This window comes from Cetorhinus maximus, chromosome 8, assembly GCF_964194155.1.
Source record: "Cetorhinus maximus chromosome 8, sCetMax3.hap1.1, whole genome shotgun sequence".
Taxonomy (NCBI): Eukaryota; Metazoa; Chordata; class Chondrichthyes; order Lamniformes; family Cetorhinidae; genus Cetorhinus; species Cetorhinus maximus.
The window spans coordinates 130,499,939-130,519,077 of record NC_135886.1 but is presented as its reverse complement, the minus strand read 5'-3'; the positions used below and the strand labels follow the sequence as shown (position 1 = coordinate 130,519,077).

General features: G+C 41.5%; 1 protein-coding gene across 1 annotated transcript; it reads right to left on the bottom strand.

Annotated features, from left to right (window-relative positions):
* Positions 1-1,255: 1,255 nt before the first annotated feature.
* nkrf (NFKB repressing factor) lies at positions 1,256-13,901 on the bottom strand. Its single transcript, XM_078547610.1, has 3 exons — positions 13,470-13,901; positions 6,509-6,630; positions 1,256-3,499 (listed from the first exon to the last, which is right to left on the bottom strand). Exons 1-3 carry the CDS (start codon positions 13,676-13,678, stop codon positions 1,548-1,550), a joined length of 2,283 nt encoding a protein of 760 aa, XP_078403736.1. The 5' UTR covers positions 13,679-13,901; the 3' UTR covers positions 1,256-1,547.
* Between the last annotated feature and the right edge of the window lie 5,238 nt (positions 13,902-19,139).

Genomic DNA, 19,139 nt, shown 5'->3' with positions numbered 1-19,139 from the left:
CAAATTAATCCTTCCAGTCACAATCTTTTATCCTTTGAATTAATTCAGTTTGAAAACAGCTCATGAACATTAGCTAACAGTTACTATCAGTTACATAAGCAGCAATGCAAAGTTAATCCACCATTTCAGAGTAATAGGCTTCATTAAAAAATATTTTATTCCATTCAAAAAAAAATTAGGATATTCTGGACTGTCATTTTAATACACCAAAAATACAACAACTAGAACCTGAATCCCTACCTTGTTGTTCCTCAAAGGCAAAGTCACCCGGCGAGCAGACCAACATTCTGCACACCTTATAGCACAATGCTGCTTTGACTCAGCTGATGGGACATTAAAGGAAAGAGATTTTTGGTCATACCAATGTTACTTACATAGTGGTAATCTCAGCAGAGTGTCCTAGAACTAAATGAAGCTCATTATGACTAACAGGTCAGGACCTAATCCTTCAACATTAACTAATCCCAACACAGTGTAGTCCTCAAAATAAAAGTGATAATTCTACCTTGGGATGTTATCTACATCATTATGACCACAAACCACTAAGGTTCCAAATATGGTCTATGTTGGTTGACCTCATTCAGGGCTGCAATAAGGCACTAAAATTGGCCTCAGCATCCTGGGTTAAGGAGAGGAAAGAGAATCCAAATCCTGCTGCAAAGTGCATTTGTGTGTACATCAGCTGAGGACATATTGGGCAGGCTCCAATACCCACTACATTCAAAGAGCATGTGGCCTCACATGAAGAATGAGCAGCTCAGCAAGGTATCAAGAGTGCCCAACACTTAAATTATAGCGAGGGAATGGGTAGGGAAGAAAGAATGCTGTCTGAACATCGAACAGAATATATACAGGCTTTTAAGTGACAGTTGCTGTAAAAGGACAGTTAAGTTATTTAGAGTTTAAATATTGCACTCTGGAACTATCAAAATGGAAAGAATACAAATCTGTTCCAAACGTCATTCATTTGCCAACAATGTTCCATTAGCCTAATTGATTCTAGAGATTAGGGACTATGAAGGACTAAGCAAGCTTGGGTCTCGACTACATTTTCTTCCACACATTGGGGGAGGTGATGATGAGAATCAAAAATCTAGTGCAAGATGTACATCAACAAGGGATCCCTTTCTAAAACAAATAACAGGATTAAAAAAATATACACTACCTTTCAAGATCAACCGTCATAATTTTAATGGATTTACCCCTTGCCCCCTAATTGAGATGAATCAGATCAAAACATTTGTTAGTTCACTAGTAATTTCAACAGTGGCAGTTTATTACCATTTTTTGTAAATAACACAGACAGTTATCTTTATACAAGGAAAAAGGTGATGCAGAAATACTGAGACAGTTCATTTTGGATGCCTTGCTTTGAACATCTACCTCACTGATGACAATTTGAAAACTGTAAATAATAGATGTAAATAAACTTCTATTGCAATTGAGAAACCATTTACAATAACTGAATTCAGGTTACTGGGGAAAAAGTCTCGCTTCTGAAGAAAACTGCACATAAATAAAAAGGGAAAATTGGGCGGAGTTCTGCATCAATTCGAAGAACCTGGCACGACCAATTCAAATCGGCCAACCTGTCCTTCCTGTGCAAGCTGGTTCATAATATCATCTACACGGACTTTTCTGCTCACAACCAAATAGCGCTCCTTCCCTTTTCCATACGATTTACTCTTGAGGCCATATTTTGCAGCCATCTGATGAATTTGCATTCGCTCGTCGTTTGTCAGCTCTTTGGAAAAGGTCAGCTCTTCCTGCTTGTCTGAGCGGGCATAGTTTTTGATAAGATCTTCTATATCTCGCTTGTTTAATTTAGAACCACTCTTGCTCATCTCCAAACCCAGGCCCTCCCTCTTGAACTGTTCTTTTACCATGATTGGCTCTGCAATACCCTCACCTTCTTTCCCTAAACCACCCCCCTTCCAACCCATTTTCCGTAAAAGCTGATTGCCAATGTTGTCCTCTGTGATCTTTTGTTTAAGAGCTTCCTCTGCCGATCGTCCGAGAATTGCACTTCGAGAGATGGCTGCATCAGTATTTCCGGGCTTGCTTGATTTTACAACTGGCTGCGTTTCCCTCAGTATATTCAAAGCTTTTTCTGCTGCTGTGTGCTTCACCAACTTCTTGGTTCCATAAGCCTCAGCAATAAAATGGTCTTCGACAAAAACACGGCAATGCCAGACCTGACTGGGTGTCAGTTGAAACTTGTAATCCACGGTCATTCTGTTGAATTGAGCAGAATTGTTCAGAATGCAGACAGCATTTTTTGCAGTCTCCAAAATGACAAAATCCATCCAGTGCTTCTTTTTGAGTTCCTTTGAATGTCGACTGCTCTGTCTCGTTTCATTTCCTTTATTGGCTGTATCTTTATCTTTAGTATCTTTGCTTGGGATTTTCTCATCTGGTTTTTTGAGAGCAGGTGGAATGTCATTTCGAGGGGTGTTTTTTTCACACAGTATTAAGTCATCAATACAATTGCTTTTACACTTGCGCTTCACAACCTCAACCACCACATCTTTAAGGAACAACTTTAAGGCTTGCTCAGAGGCCCTATCGCGAGCTCCAATTTTGCTGCCAGCATAACCTGTAGCCAAGTAAACCCCCTGACACCTCAACTCACAGGCATAGCCATCTGTCAAGACTTTCTTGTTCTTTGGTACATCAGCTGGAGGGATCTCCTTTAGCGATACGTAGAAATACTGAGGGTTTGTTTTACATGTCTGAATACAGCTACTTAGTACATCACTATGGTTCAGCTGGTTACTGAAGCCTCCAATAGAACTAAGCTTTCTTGACACAGATATCTGGAGCATATTAAAGAAAGTCTGCCGGCTCTTTATTGCAGATGGAGAAAACCCACCAGATGGAGATGCCTTGCTTGACAAAGGTTCCGGGAGTACTGACTTACTGGCATTTTTCTTGGAAGATTTTCTACTCTTCGACCGTTTGGTCTGTGTGAAGCCCAGGCCCTTGTAGCCCTGTTTATTGGCAACTGGGGTCTTAGAAAAATCCGGTCCCCTCATTGTTGGATAAAGATCTGACGGGTTGGAATGATAAGCCTCATACTTTGCAGAATAGTTCTGCTGTATTTTAGACATGTAAGTGCTTAAACAGCTTATCCCATTAACGCAGTTTCCACTTTTGGCTTGCTCTCCATCTGTGAAGATGGTTTTGTACAAGGAGTCATAATCAAATGTGCTAGAATTCTGAGAAGAGGCAGGAACCAGTGGGCCATTTGAAGTTTTGTTAGATTTGTTCACATTTGAGTCGGGCTGAGGTTCTGCTTTCACCGATTTCTCCTCAGTTTTAATCAAACAACTTGAATTATCTTCATCCAAATCTGCCCACCTTCGCGGCTTCTCTGATTGACTTGGCTTTTTCTTCACTTCATCCTCCTCCTTGGTGCTGCTACTAACAAATGCAACTGGCTCAAATCGAAATCTAGGGCGGAATAAAGGAGGTTTCCGCTTTGCTGTTGGATTTTCACCTGAGAGGGTGGACACAGATAGAGTGAGTGTGTTAGGTAGTATTTTAAAAACATTGCCTACCTTGCACATCAACAAGTTATCCCTTTCATTTTTAAAGAATCAAATCTGAAAACTTTTGCAATATATGCCAAAATATTCCTTGCTCCTTTGCTGGTCTGCCAATATTTATACAATAGTTGGTAAAACCTCCATAACTTTAAATAGCACACAATTGCTGGGGTGAAGAAAGAATCTATTATGTCAGTGCTGTTGAGCTCTGTCTTTGTAGATTCCTTTTTCTGCAGTCAAACTGCATGTGTTTGTTTCAACATCTTTAGAATAAGATTCCCAATTGATTTTATATGCTAGACCACATGGAGATGTAATGAGCTATATCCATAAAGAGCACTAACTCAGATGGCTACAATAAACTATTACCTCCATAATTCTACAGTTCAAGTTAACCTTTCCCTCACTAAAGGTGTTAGTTGTTAAACCTAAAGAAACACTGACAAAGTTATTTGCTGCATAAAATACATTTCTTCCATTCAGCACATTATTGCAAATATTCAGACATACAGTTTAGATCTGAACTTCTACAGCACATTGTAGGGTCCTTCTGATGCTTTGAAATTTACTTTTGGTGAAATTGATGAATGTCAGTCAGATAGTGTAAATTCAGACTGGAAGCAATTTCAAAATCACCAGAATTGGGAGCTTCTGAAAAGCATAACCTGTCGGTGCAGTGAAGTTGACTGATGATCACAGATTAGACACTGAGGCATTGTTGTCACTATTTTGGCTTTGATCGTGTGCAGGGATTAGCAGTTGTAGGATCATTGTACTTTGTTCTAGAATCTGAAACTTATCTGGAAATCCTACACATACCCAATATTTCACTGGCAAAATATGTTGCTGAAGTCTTTACAAATAATTGTTACAATTAGCATACACCAAGGTGAAAAGGGACAATTCTGTAGAATAAGAGTTAGCCCATAACATAAGTTTGAACACTGAGGAAAGGGAAGGAATTATAAATGCTTCTGCCTAAACATTTTTGCATAGTATTTACAGCACAAAACTAGTCCATTCAGCCCACCTGATGCCAGCATTTATGTTCCACACCAGTCTCCTCCCACCTTACTTCATCTCATCCCAGAAATATATCCTTCTATTCCTTTCTCCCTCATGTGCTTATCAAGTTTCCCATAAATGCATTAGTTTCCCCTTAAAATTCATATAGATGGGGTCATTAACGTTGTAAAGATTACACTTTGGAAAGAGAATTTAGGTTGGAAAATATTTTTAAAAGACAGTTAGTTATTAAAAAATCAAATGTATTATGGCAAAAAGAACTAGTTTTCATAAATGGGATAAGGAAGGAAACTGGGGTCTACTGCAAAATCCAAAATGTTTTGTTTGCACCGCTTGGGTAAAAACAGCAACGGCTGAGCAGAAGGATATCCTCTCTCACTCCCAGCTATAAAACTAATAAATTTTCAAAGTAGTTGTAAGTGGGTGTGCACCCAGGAAATAAAACGGCCCATAATTTGGCACAAACTGCAAACTCACTAAAGACTGCAATGATTTCTGTTATTTGAAACAAAAGCATTTGGAATTTAATGGACTTCCTCTTCCAAGATTGAGGTTGCTGAAAAAAAAGATATTTTTGTCTTGCACTCATCAGGACAATTCGCAAGAAAATACCAATGTCAGGGGAAACAACATATTTAAACTGTAAGAGAAGAGAATGCTGATTGGTCGGCAAGTGGACTCTTATTGGTAGAGGCGTTGCCATGGAGAGTGCACCAGTTGGTGGTAACTGACAGTTAACTGTCAAGCACTGTTTGAAATTTAAATCAGGCTTCCTCAAGACATTGCCCAGGGAAATGAACCAGCAAAAAGATGTCACTTCTTTTGTTTAGCTGAAACAAGTACAATGTGTGTACACGTTCTGTCTGTCTGCAAAGAACAGGGCCCTGTGTATTAATATATGTAGCTTCCAGTACACACAAATGCGCCACACTGCGAGCCCAACTGGCAATATTAAATTGGATGTCAGTGTAATTCTTAGCACACTGAGGATTATTTAACAAACATTGTCTATCCGCGGAATCACATCAAATGTTGGACACTGTGTTTTGAGTTTTGCAAGCATGGGCTTGTTGGGTACAGTTCATACCTTGCCTACTGCGAACAGCAGAAGGGACAATGCTGTTCGATACAATCCGCCAGTCTTTAGGATGTACGGCCTATATACCTAGCATCACACTGGCACTGAAATTCACACACCACATTACTCATTTGTGCGATAGGCAGAATGTCTTTTTGGCTTGACAGCAGCACCTTGTTAGTGATAAATACAACTCGTGTTGCTACTGCATAGCAGCAGCGTGAAACAGCTGCTGTCAGTCACCATCAACTGGTGCATTCTCCATGCAATGCCTCTACCAATCAGAGTCCACTTGCCAACCAATCAGCACTCTCTTCTCATACAATATAAATATGTTATTTGCCCTGACATTAGTATTTTCTTGCGGATTGTCCTGATGAGTGAAAGATGAAAAGACTTAAACAAAAAATGTTGCTTTTTCCAGCAATATTCAAGTTCTGTACTACCAATCGAAGATCGAGGTTGTTGATGCAGAGCAGATGGAGCTTTACTCTGCAGTTCCGTGTTCTAACCAACCTGAGAGGCTTCGTGCAGTCACTGAATATTCATCCCCAGCACTGACAACTCCAACAGAAGCAACAGGAGAGATATTTAGAACAGAAAGCATATGAAACTTTCTTTGAAAACAAAGGGTTGAGGGGTTTTGGACTTCACCAGTGTTAAGGACTGATGCAAAGACCACATCAACATTTACAAATTGGTTAGATGGGGTGATTGAACAAAAGAAAAATGAGGAGATATTGGAAAAAGGTAGGACCATACTGCTTGAATGCAGAATAAACGCAAACTGCTTGGTCCAAACTGCCTACTTCCGTGCTGTAAATACCAACATAATAGGACAGAATTTTTCACTTACCATTGTCAGAATTGGATCTTTTGTTCGTTGTGCTGCCGGGAACTAACTCACATGATCCTATGTCACCAACATCAATACCTTCTGCCATTCGAAAGACCTTTTCTAAAAGGTCTGGGCTGTATCTATTAATAAAAACATATCTGTATGCATAACTTCTCCACTATCACCATTTTCACTACTGTCTGATAATTATACTTCTGTTAATTATAGTCAAATACAATAAACTTAAAGCTACGTACAAGGTATACTGGTACATAATGATTAGTTGTGCATTTCTTCTTGAAAACAAAATTCTCTGTGTCCCATCTCTCTTCCCAATCCACCACCACCCCCCACATCACCCTGTCTTTGACTGACAGGGAAAAAGACCCAGCATAGATACAAGTTAACACTTAATCTACCAGGAAGCATAACCAAGTTGTGAGAAAGGCACCTTCTTCCATTTGAGAGGAAAGTTTGTCCAACCTTGTCGTGTTTCAGTATTGTGGGTCCCTACCAGACTTGAGGCTCAAGTTACACACCATCCTAACTTGGGCATATATCACCACCGTTCCTTCAGTAAAGTCTGGGAACTCCCCATCTAACAGCATTGCAGAGCTATGTTCACTTCAGAGACTGTCAAGGTAGCAGCTCACCACCACCTTCTCACGGATTAAACATTAAACATCGGCCTTATCAGTGATACCCATATCCTGGGAATGAATGGGAATAAAATGTTGGGATAGGGATTTTATGGGAGAGGGTTGGCAAATTTTGAGTGAAGTATCAATCTGAGCAAAGACCAAGTCAAATGCTCAACTCTTGTTATTTAACTAAAGTGCTTATGCTTCTCAATGAAAGGCACCAAGAAATGGAGTAGAATTCCCAAGTAAAAATGCATCAAGTGACTACTGGACAAACACAAAAATAGTCAGAACAAAACTAAATCCAGTTTTTCTGAGTATTTGATTCATATGACACACACTTTTAAATGCTTGCCTGCAAATGTTTTTGTTCCTGCATGTAAGGAAGGACATTCTAAACAGGCATCATTTAAACTCCTTCAGAAGAGATATTATCCTGAGTCTTCCCTTCAAGTGGATGTAACAGATCCCTTGACGCTATTTTAAGAGGAACAGGGTGTTCTCAAGGGTGCCCTGACCAATATTTTTTCTACTGCCAACACTGCTAAAACTAGTTACCTGGTCTAATATCATTGCTGATATTGTAGAAACTTGTGCTTAAGTTGGCTATTGCATTTTCTACATATACCTATGACTGCATTTTAAAAGTACTTAACTGACTGTAAAGCACTTTGGGACATCCATGAGGCAGGGAAAGGTGGCATTATATAAATACAAGAATTTCCTCAATTTTTTTAACCACTGAAAGTGATATAATTCGGGGGAAGTCAAGCTGGAAATTTAGGTTTTAGGAGCATTGCATCTGTAGTTTATAAATGAAAGTAAAGGTCAAATGTGCATTCATAGAATGCCTTTCTCATCCTCAGGACATACCAAAGCTCTTTACAACTAATAAATCACTTTTGAGTTGTAGTCTTTGTTGTTACATATGCAAATGTAGCTGCCAATTGCTGCACAGTAAAAATCCACAAAAAGCAAATTAACAAGTGACTAGATAATCTGTTTTCGGCTGTGAGAGAAAGGAATGCTATCCAGGATAGCAGGTACACTCACTCATCAGTAAACAGTGCCACAATATCTTTTATGTCCACTTAAGCTGGCAAGGGCTTGGTTTAACATCTCATCCAAAAGTGGTTTCTGAATGCTGTATCCCCCTCAATGCTGCACTTATAAGTTCATAAGACTAGGAGCAGTAGACCATTTGGCCCCTCGAGCCTGTTCTGCCATTCAATAAGATCATGGCTGATCATCGTGTGGTGTCGATTTCCACATTCCCATCTAATCCTGATAACCTTTGTTTCCCTTGCCTAACAAGAATCTATCTACCTCTGCCTTAAAAATATTCAATGACCCTGCCTCTACTACCTTCTGAGGCAGAGAGTTGCAAAGTCACACAACCCTCAGAAAAAAATTTCTCTTCATCTAAAAGGCCGACCCCTAATTTTAAAACAGTGCCCCCTAGTTCTGGGCTCACCCACAAAAGGAAACATCCTTTCGACATCTACCTCGTCAAGGCCGTTCAGGATGTTATATACTTCAATCGAATCATCCTTCACTCTTGACAACTCCAGTGGAAACAAGCCCAGTCTGTCCAACCTTTCCCCATAAGACAGGTATCAATCCAGTAAACCTCCTTTGAACCGCCTCCAATGCATTTACATCCTTCCTTAAATAAGGAGGCCAAAACTGCACACAGTATTCGAGGTATGGTCTCACCAATGCCCTGTATAACTGAAGCATGACATCCTTTTATGTTCAATCCCTCTCGTAATAAAGATAGCATTCCATTAGCCTTCTTAATTACTTGCTGTACCTGTATACTAACTTTTTGTGATTCATGTACAACACCTAGATCCCATGTATTAGCATTGTGTCCTAGTAAGATTGTGGTTTGAACCAACAATCTTACATAGTAATAAGCCAAGCTGATAATTAAAAATCAAAATAAATTGAGCAATTTAGTTTAAAAACCATGAATCGAGTTACATTAATGTTTATGTCTCGTACTGTAGAAGACCGTATTTGATTAAAATTTGACCTACAGTGCTAAGTAGTTTCCACTTTAAAGAAAAATATGTAGCCTCAACATCAAACAAATCTTGCGAACTTGGTACAATTTTCAAATGCACAAAGATTAGATTTAAAGGTGATTTTAAAAAAAGACAAAAAAACTCACCCCACAAATCTTTATGCTCCCTAATATCCCCTCTTCATTGGCAAGCGACCTGCATTAGCTTCACTGATACCAAAAATGGGTGAGAAGCTCAATGCAAGTGTTACAATTGAGGTTTAGAAGATTGTTACGTTTTGGGACAGTCTTTAATTCAAGGTAAAATGAAGGGGTCATGTGGCCTGTTCTGAAGTCTGCCTGCCAGCAAGGTCGGGTGGTTTGATTGTTAGAGATTCAAGGGGAGCCAGATTATTTTACTGGGAAGAAGGTACAAGGTGTTCATATTTGGAGACAATAGCAGCAGCCTGTGTGCTAACAGTGGATAGGCTGAGATTCTCCCAAAAAAAAATGTTGAAAATGTAAGGTTGTAAACAGCTTTGCTTTAAACTGTCCATATAGTTCCAAGATGAAAGGAAGTTCGGGACCAAGGATAGATAATCAGAATCTCTACCCGAATACAAGGCCCATGTGATTCACATTGCCATAATTATGGCTTTGAGATGGGAAGGGTACAGAGGAAGTCACTATGATATTGGGTTACAAGTTTTCCTAAAATATCACTGAACATTACAGACAGGTTAGTCTGTTGCGACCCTGGAGAGAGAGTGCAGCCAGAGACCGAAAGACCCTATGGTTCACCGTGCTAGAACATAGGTGGGAGCCCATGCTCGGATTGAAAAGACCAAATACGTGGGGTTAAAATGAAATTGGAAGGTTTGCCTAGCTTGCGCTAGAAGGATCTCCAGTGATACTCACACCTTGAAAGACAACTCTGGGATTAGAAGTTAGTAGGCTGAGAAAGGAAAAGAAGTAGTAAACCGTTGGGAGCTATGAACCATCTTAGATGGATTCTGGAAGAACTAAATGTCTACTTAAAGGACAGTGTAAGGTATACCTGATAGTGGGATTTTTCGATTGCGCTAATATAAGGAGGGGTATTCCGTTGTGTGGTTTAATGTAGAAGTTGCCTATGAGTGTTTAGTCAATAGAGCATTTAGACTCTTGTTACAGTAAATGTCTTAAAACATGAAATTTTGTAGTGTCATTCTTTCAGCTATTAACTGGAAGTTTAAATTTCTTTTTAAAAATTACAGTGTCTACGGAGATCATAACAACTGAGTCTCTAACTTCCACCCCATCACTGTAAGGATACACAGTCTGCTTTGCAATTCCGTACAGGATAGGTATGAAACCGGGAATTCACCACGTGGGGAAACCACGAGTTACGTCAGGTCCTACAACTCTGTGCTTCAATGCTGTTCTGCCTACTCTTCATCAGAAAATCTGTGAAATGCTCAGAGATTACAGGAAGAAACCATGGAAAACAAAAGCACTGACCATCCCATTTTATTTTGTTTCCCCCTAACATCATGCCAAGCCTTGTGTTTCATCATTAAGCCTAAAACCTAAACAGTTTCTTTCCAAATAGGGTCAAAGTCAACATGTATTTTACTCTGGCAACTTATTCCACTGACAAGCATAAAAACCATACTACTTAATTTGCATTGAACATTACTTTTAGCTTATAATTACACAAAAGAAGTGTCTTCTTATTGACTAAAGTTTGTTGTCAATCATGTTTGAGTGTTCTCTGGGGTAGAGCCAATGACATACAATTCCAATGCTCTCAAAAAACCCCAGGATCATCTGTGGAATCTGCATCTGACTTGAAAGACCGTGGTAAGGATCCTTCTGTACAGAGATTGGAAAAGCTAGTGCTGTATGCTGGACAGTTAGAAGAGCTAATAAACCTGTGAAGTAGGAGGAAAAGGGCTTCGCAATGCATCACCTAGTTAATGTTTGGTTGCAGGCGTAGATGGGAAGCCTGTGGTATTCCTAAAAGCTGCTTGAAAAGCCAAAGAGAAAGAAAAACAACTGCCTTGGAGAATAGTGTCAGGAACTGTCAACTCATGTTGAAGTTGTCCATCATAGGGTGGTGAATAAGTTTGTTTGAGGCGCAGGCACCCCTGCTGCTTCAGAGCTGTAGTTATGATTTCTTATCCAGGAGGAGGAATCCTGGTGAGCTGAAAACTACTGAGGAATCTCACCATTATTAATTGCACTTCAGGTTTGCAGAGCAAACATACTGAGTGGTTGGTTTGAAGGTCCCTGGAGTAATTAAAAAGGACAAGTCTGGATTTCAGCCTTGTGTGGACTATGTAAGTCAAGTTGCCACTCTGTGATCACAGGAGGAAAAGGTCGGCCTTCTTATTGAACTACTGCAATCCATTGATAAAAATACTTCCAACAATGCTATTTAGTATGGAGTTCCAGGATTTTGAGCCAGAAATAATGACAGAATGGTGGTACATGTCCAAATCAGGTTGGTATGTGACCTGGTGGGGAACTTGGAGGTGATGGTGTTTCAAAGCACCAGCTGACATTTTCCTTCTGAAGAATATTAAGCGGGCTGCTGCAATGCGATCTATAGATAACGTACATTGGAGCCAGTGGGTGATTATGCCCAAGAAGCTCCTGCTAGCTGATGTCCACCTACTGAGGGCTCAATTCTACATTGGTATAATGACCTAACAACTTGTGAGCAGATCAGCAGAGTCCATTGGGGTTGAGATGGCTCCAAAATGACAAGATTGTTGACAGAAAATCAGAATCCAATTTAACCCTCTGTGGCAGGCTTGATATCCAATTGCTGACTTAGGTAGGTCCACAGTATTTCAAGACACTGTTGATGAACAAGACCAACAATTTGCGTTTATCATGCAAAAGTGAATTGAATATAACCTCCAAAACTGGTTTAAATATGAAATTTAATTTTCTAGTTCACGATAAACCAGGGGGCCAATTTCAAACTGAGTTAGGAAATGTAGCCCACAAGCCAGAAGAGTAAAATCCAATTCCACAAAGATTCAGTAAAAGGGTCACCCTGCCAATGAATGACCAGCTAGTTTGACTGATTAATGGCATCCAGAATAGACCAGTTCCTGGGTGCTGGAATTCTTCCCATAATCCAGCAAGCCAATGAGGCTGTAGTAAGTATGGTAGTTTTAGCTAAACAAACTTCCCAATGCTCTGTACTGGTAGGCTGTATGATTTTAGTTGGTTAAGCTCAGTCTAGCAGTACCTCAGCACACTCTTGAGGGCAACTAAACTGTGGTCAACTTGAGCTTAAGTTCTCTAGGTTAGATAAGTAGGGTGCATGCAATGCATGTCAACAAAACTTCAACTCCATGGATTTCTCAGTAGTTTGGTTTGGGGGACTCAAATGTAGTCACGAATGTGTGTCACACACCCAGCTAACAAAAATTTTTTGCCTATAATCAATTAAGTCTTCTTCTACATGAGGCACCTTAACTGCTTTGCGATTGGAAATATTCTTCTCATATTAGAGTTCTTTATTCCTTTAACTTTATGATTTCCATTCAATAACTGCATCAGGGAACTAATAACTGCAGCTAAAAAGCAGACTGGGTCTTAGGTCAGGTCCACGCTCTCGCAACAAATCATTCTCTACTGCCACCCAAAAATGACTTACTCAGCAAGCAACACCTGACCCTCAGGTTACAGGCAACACCAACTAGACTCAACCATGGAACAGCACTTCCATTTCATTGATGCAAGACAAAGCCATTACGTCCTCGCACATTATACATATATAACAAAAAAAAACCGACTGCAAATCTCTTCCTCTCTGCTTATTAGAGGCATCTGAAAAGCATCTCTTCAAACCCAAAGCAACTTCAGAAAGGAAAGCCAACCCTCAAAGAGTTCTCTCTGAATAAATGCAACTATAAATGAGTCCCTCTACCCTGAAGAATAATGTTGGGTAAGCTTGGGAATCAGGCTTTAGATAAACTGACAGGGATATGGAGAGGGAGCCCAGTGGATGCAGAATGCTGAGATTGTAGCTGGGAGTTGGGAGGTAACAATTATTGAGGGAAGACAACATCCCACTCTGGCATTTGTGTGTTTGTTTGTTTGTGTGTGTGTGTGTGTGTGTGTGTAATGGGTGGGGGGTGGGGGTGATTGAGGGGTAAGGTAACTGGTTGTCTAACAAAAGGCCTCTGGAGCTGGGGGCCTGGAACCTGCATCCCGGGCCTCCCGGGCCTGGAGGCCGGAGCCTGGAACCTGTATCCCGGGCCTGGAGGCCGGAGCCTGGAACCTGCATCCCGGGCCTGGAGGCCGGGGCCTGTTGCTCTGCTCCACTCACCTACAACCCAGGAAAACATGGTTGGTCCAGACCATGGAGAGGGCGAGCAGCTGCTCCGTCCTGTTGTCCGGGTAATCCTGGATATGGCGGACGATGAACTGCCTGCGGATCCGCCAGTGCTTGTCGCTCTCGGAAAGGCCGCGGTACTGCTCCACCACCTCGGCGAGCTGCCGCTTCGGGCCGGCCTGTGACTCCACGCCGGCCGCCATCTTAGAGGCCCCGGCCGGGGGGGGAGGGAGAGAGAGAGAGACAGAGACGGAGATGGAGGGAGGGAGGATCACCCGCCTCCCGAGTTCAAACAGACCGACAAACGAGCGGCACCGGCCAGCCGGCCGCAATCCACCCAGCGACCAGGCCCCGCTCTGAACCAGGGCAGCGCCTCACAGATCTCTCCTCCTCCTCCCGCTGCTGCCGCCTTCCACCCGCCTGCTCCGACTGCCGGAGGCCGGCCCGCCAGCGCCCCTAGCGTTGGCGGTCTGGAGGCGCCAGTGCGCGGCTCTCCCCCCCGCCGCCGCCCCTCCCCCCACCGCCAGCCGCCACAATGTAGCCGCTCTGCTGTCACAAACACTCCCCTGACAACATCAAGACAACCCAGCAAAACCTGGGAGAGCCAGCCAACATCACAGCTCATTGCGGGACACCATTCAACCTGTACATTAGTGTCCTTCCTATTCTCATTGGGGAAACCCGAGAGCCAATTTGCACACAGCAAATTCTCACCAACAGCATGTGATAATGAACCAAAAATAAAAATAGCTGGAAAAACTCAGCAGGTCTGACAGCACCTGCGGAGAGGGACGCAGTTAACGTTTCGAGTCCGTATGACTCTTCAACAGAACTGAGGAAGTATAGAAATGAGGTGAAATATAAGCTGGTTTAAGGGGTGGGGGGGGTGGGGGGGGACAGGTAGAGCTGGATAGGGGGCCAGTGATAGGTGGAGGCAAAGAAAAGATTGCCAAAGAGGTCATAGACAAAAGGACAAAGGTGTGTTGACGGTGGTGATATTATCTAAAGGAATGTGCTAATGGGGACATTAAGGGTGGAAAGCAGGACGAGCAAGGGACAGATAGCCCTAGTGGGGGTGGGGTGGGGTGGGGTGAAGGGATCGAAATAGGCTAAAAGGTGGAGATGAAACAATGGATGGAAATACATTTAAAAATAATGGAAATAGGTGGGAAGAGAAAAATATATTTTAAAAAATATAAATTATTGGAAAAAGGGAGATCGGAAAGGGGGTGGGGATGGAGGAGAGAGTTCATGATCTGAAGTTGTTGAATTCATTGTTAAGTCCGGCAGGCTGTAAAGTGCCTAGTCGGAAGGTGAGGTGCTGTTCCTCCAGCTTGCGTTGAGCTTCACTGGAACATTGCAGCAGGCCAAGGACGGACATGTGGGCATGAGAGCAGGGTGGAGTGTTGAAATGGCAAGCGACAGGGAGGTCTGGGTCAAGCTTGTGGACAGACTGATGGTGTTCCGCAAAGCGGTCACCCAGTCTGCGTTTGGTTTCTCCAAGGTAGAGGAGACCGCATTGGGAGCAGCATGTGATAATGACCAGATTATCTGCTTTTATGATGTTGATTGAGGGACAATTCTTAACCAGGACACTGGAGATAACTCCCCTGCTCTTCAAAATGGTACCATGGGATCTGAGAGGGAAGGCAGGGCCTCAGTTTAATGTCACATCTAAATGACAGCACTTCCAGCCATGTAGAACTCCCTCAATACTGCACTAGAGTGATAGCCTTGAATTTTTGCTCCCAGGTTCTGAGGGTGAGACTTGAACCCAGGACTTTCTGGCTGAGAGGTAGCAATGCTACCAGCTGAGCCATGGTTACCACTTCAAATTAGGGGTTGGTGGTAGGTGTGGGGGCTGTGTTAGGATTAAAACCATTACAAGTCAAGTTCATCCCAGGTACAGCGTGTATGTGTGCTGGCAAGGGTCTTAGTAACATAGCTCCTCAGCTGGGGTGAGAGTACTTACACCTGCCTTGGGCAGATTCATATAGTCTATAATCTGAGATATAATTAGTGAGCAATGAGAGATACATAGGTGAATCAAGGGCAGCCAACTTTGAATAGTTTAAAGGCAAGTCATGTCTGACAAATTTTGTAGTGTCATTTTAACAAAACAATTGATTGGATAGACAAATTAAATGCAGCCGATGTAATTTATGCTCATGGCTTCCCAAAACAGTCCTCTATCTCTCCAAGCTGATTCCTACCTTTGGAAGAGATGGGATAGACTGTGATGTTCCTTATGTAAAGCAAAGTGTCAAATCGCTTCATCTGTGATTGTGGTGCATTGGTGCATTATTCCACCTCATCTTCCTTGACTGTAGCCTTTGACACAGTTGATCAAATCATCTCCTCCAATGCCTTCCCTTGACCAGCTGAGTGGAATTGGCCTCACCTGATACCATTCTTACATATCCAATTGTCACCACAGCATCTCCGTAAATGGCATCTCCTACTGTCACCCTGGACTTCCCCAGACTGCTCATCTTCCTCAGCCCCATGCAGCCCTTTGGTGTCATTTTTCTGAGAACTGAGGTCAGAATATGCCGAAAACACTCAGCTCTACCTCTTACCCACCTCTCTCTGATGTTTCTATTGTCAGACTGCTTGCTCACTGTAAAATGTTATGGACGAGCTGCAATTTCCTCCTGTTAAATAATGGGAAGACTGAAGATAACCCCTTTAATCCCTGTCACAAACTTCATACACTTGTCAATGATTTAATCTCCCTGCCTAGCCTATGGTTCAGGTTAAACACTCTGAAAACCTCAACTGGTGCAAAACTCTGCTGCCCATATCTTATCCTGCACCCAATTCCACTCATATTTCACATTCATCCTTGCTAACCTACTCCAGTCCCCCAACACCTCCAATTTAAAATTCTCATACTTATGCTTAAATCCCTTCATGGCCTCAGCACTCCCTACCTTTGTAATCTTCCCTTACTGTCAAAACCAGGTTCTGCTGACAGGTCTGCCACCTGAATCGTGAACACTGTTTCTGTGTCCATGGATGCTGCCTGACCTGCTGAGTAGATCCAGCATGTTCTGTTGTTATTTACTACAAAACTGCAGCTGCCCTGAATTTTCCATTCTTCTGATTCTGGCCTTTTGTGCTCTTCCCCACAATTGGCAGTTGTCCCTTCAGTCATGAGGCCCCACATTCTAGAATTCCTTCCCTAACTCCTTTCACGTTCACCTTCCTCTTTTCCTTTATATCCCTCCTTAAAACCCATTTCTTTTACCAGGCTTTTGGTCATCGCTCCTAATGTTTTTTTTTTTGGCATCTGTTTCTTTCTAACTATATCTCCGTAAAGTGCCTTGGGGTTTTGTTGTTGTATTTTAAAATGCTATATAAATGCTTTATTGTTATGTATATTTTATCAGAAGGTGTTTGATATAGCATCCCACAAGAGGCCTGTTTGAAAAATCATATATCCTTTCAAAGAGAAAATGTAGCAGCATGGTTAGAAAGTTGGTCAGTAAACAGGAAAAAAATTGTTACGGTAACAAGTAACAGAACATGCTGGAAATATTCAGTAGGTCAGGAAGCATCTGTGGAGAGAGTATCAGAGGTAATGTTTCAGGGGGAGACCTTTAGGGAGTTCTGAAATGAGTGTTCCTCAGACTGGAAGTGGTAAGTAGTGGGTCCACCGTTCATGGTAAATATGGACAATTTGCACTTAGATGTATGGAATACAATCTGAAAATGTGTTGATAACCCACAAGTAGGTAATTTAACCAACAGCCCTCAAGAGGGCTGTAAAATACTTCAGGAAGACATAGACCGGTTAACAGAATAGGCAAACATTTGGAAGATGCAATTTAGTATGCAGTAATACATTTTGATGGGAAAAACAAGAAATAGGAGGATATACTCAATAGAAAAGATGCTGAATGTTTTGGATCAATACAGAAAGCTAGGGGTTAAAATACCCAATTCTCTGAAAGCGCAAGTGATAGATAAAGTCATAAAAAGGTCTGCAGCATGTTTTAGTTCTATGAAAAGGGCCCCAGACTAATAAAATTGTCAGGCTACAATTAAGTGTATTGTGTGAACTTTTAGAATCCCCATTATAGAAGTGGCACTAAAACCATAGAAAGGACTACAACATCGATTTACTAGGATTATGCCAAGGATGGGAAACTATGGTTAAGAGGAGAGACTTGAAATAGCGTGACTATTTCCACTGGAACTAAGAAGGCTTTGAATGGTTTTTTTTAAATTATGAAGGGTTTTGATAGAGGAAAGATAATTGTTTCTGAATGGAGACAGTAGGATAAAGGAGGGTCCTCAATTTAAAATTGTCTACAAACTTGAATTCATCCAAAACTTAGCTGCTTATATCCTAACTCACACCAAGATCTGTTCACGCATCACCCCTGTGCTCGCTGACCACATTGCTAGCACCTTGATTTAAAAATTCTTATCCTTGTGTTCAAATCCCTCAATTATCTTGCCACTCCCTACTTAAATAATCTCCTCCAATCCTACAATTCTCTGATATCTCTGCACTCCTCCCAATCTGACCTCTTGCATATCCTCAACTTTAATCGCTCCACCATTGGTGGCCATGCCTTCAGCTGTCTAGGCCATAACCTCTGAAATTTCCTCCCTAAATGCCTCTACATCTCTCTTCTCCTTTTAGACATTCCTTTAAACCTATCTCTTTGGCAAAGTTTTTGGTCGCCTACCTTAATATTTTCTTATGTGACCAGGGCCGTTGCAAGAATATTTGGCGCCTTAGGTGAGCCTTTAGCCTTGCGCCACCAACACCACCCCCTCCGCCCGCCCCCCACAAACAACTAACTTTTGTAAATGAATATTGTGCATTAGTATGAATAAAAATTTTGCATTTATAATTACAGATTTATTTTACATGAGAAAGGAAAATATTATGACACTGATTGTATATTCTCATTGTTCTACACTTTTCACAGGATATATGCTAGAAGAAATGCACATTATAATTGGTAATATGGCTCACATGATGTAATATCATATGTTCCCGCAACAGTTACTAGATGTTTTTATGTGCTATGTACACAATCAATAATCGTTACGATAGAGTGGCTAGATTAAATTACATTCTTTGATATTATTTACTGATTTGTAGTTTTGGAATAGTCATGTAGATGTACAAATTTGTAAAACTGTTGCAGAAATAGATTAAGGAATATTATATGAAGTTTTGGAAAAGACTGCAATGTAAATATGTCAGTATATGTGACTGTAGATCAGCAGATCTGGACCTTTCAATCCCACTGCCTGTTTATTTATGTTGTTTCATGAATACTTCATTCAGTTTTTTGCCACCCCCTAAATTTTTCCACTCTAGGCGACTGCCTAGTTTGTCTAGTGATTGCTACGGCCCTTCCTGTAACTCATGTCAAATTTTGTTTGATAATGCACCTGTGAAGTGCCTTGGGATATTTTACCACCTTAAAGGCGTTATATAAATGCAAGCTGTTGTTGTAAGAAAGTAAGGAGAAAGGATAGGAGCAATTTGTTTATCCAGAGGATTGATGGATCATGGAGAACCATTCCACAATGAGTTAGAGACAGAAACAATTATAATCCTTAAGGGAAAATTGAATACATGAACAAAGAACAAAGAAAAGTACAGCACAGGAACAGGCCCTTCGGCCCTCCAAGCCT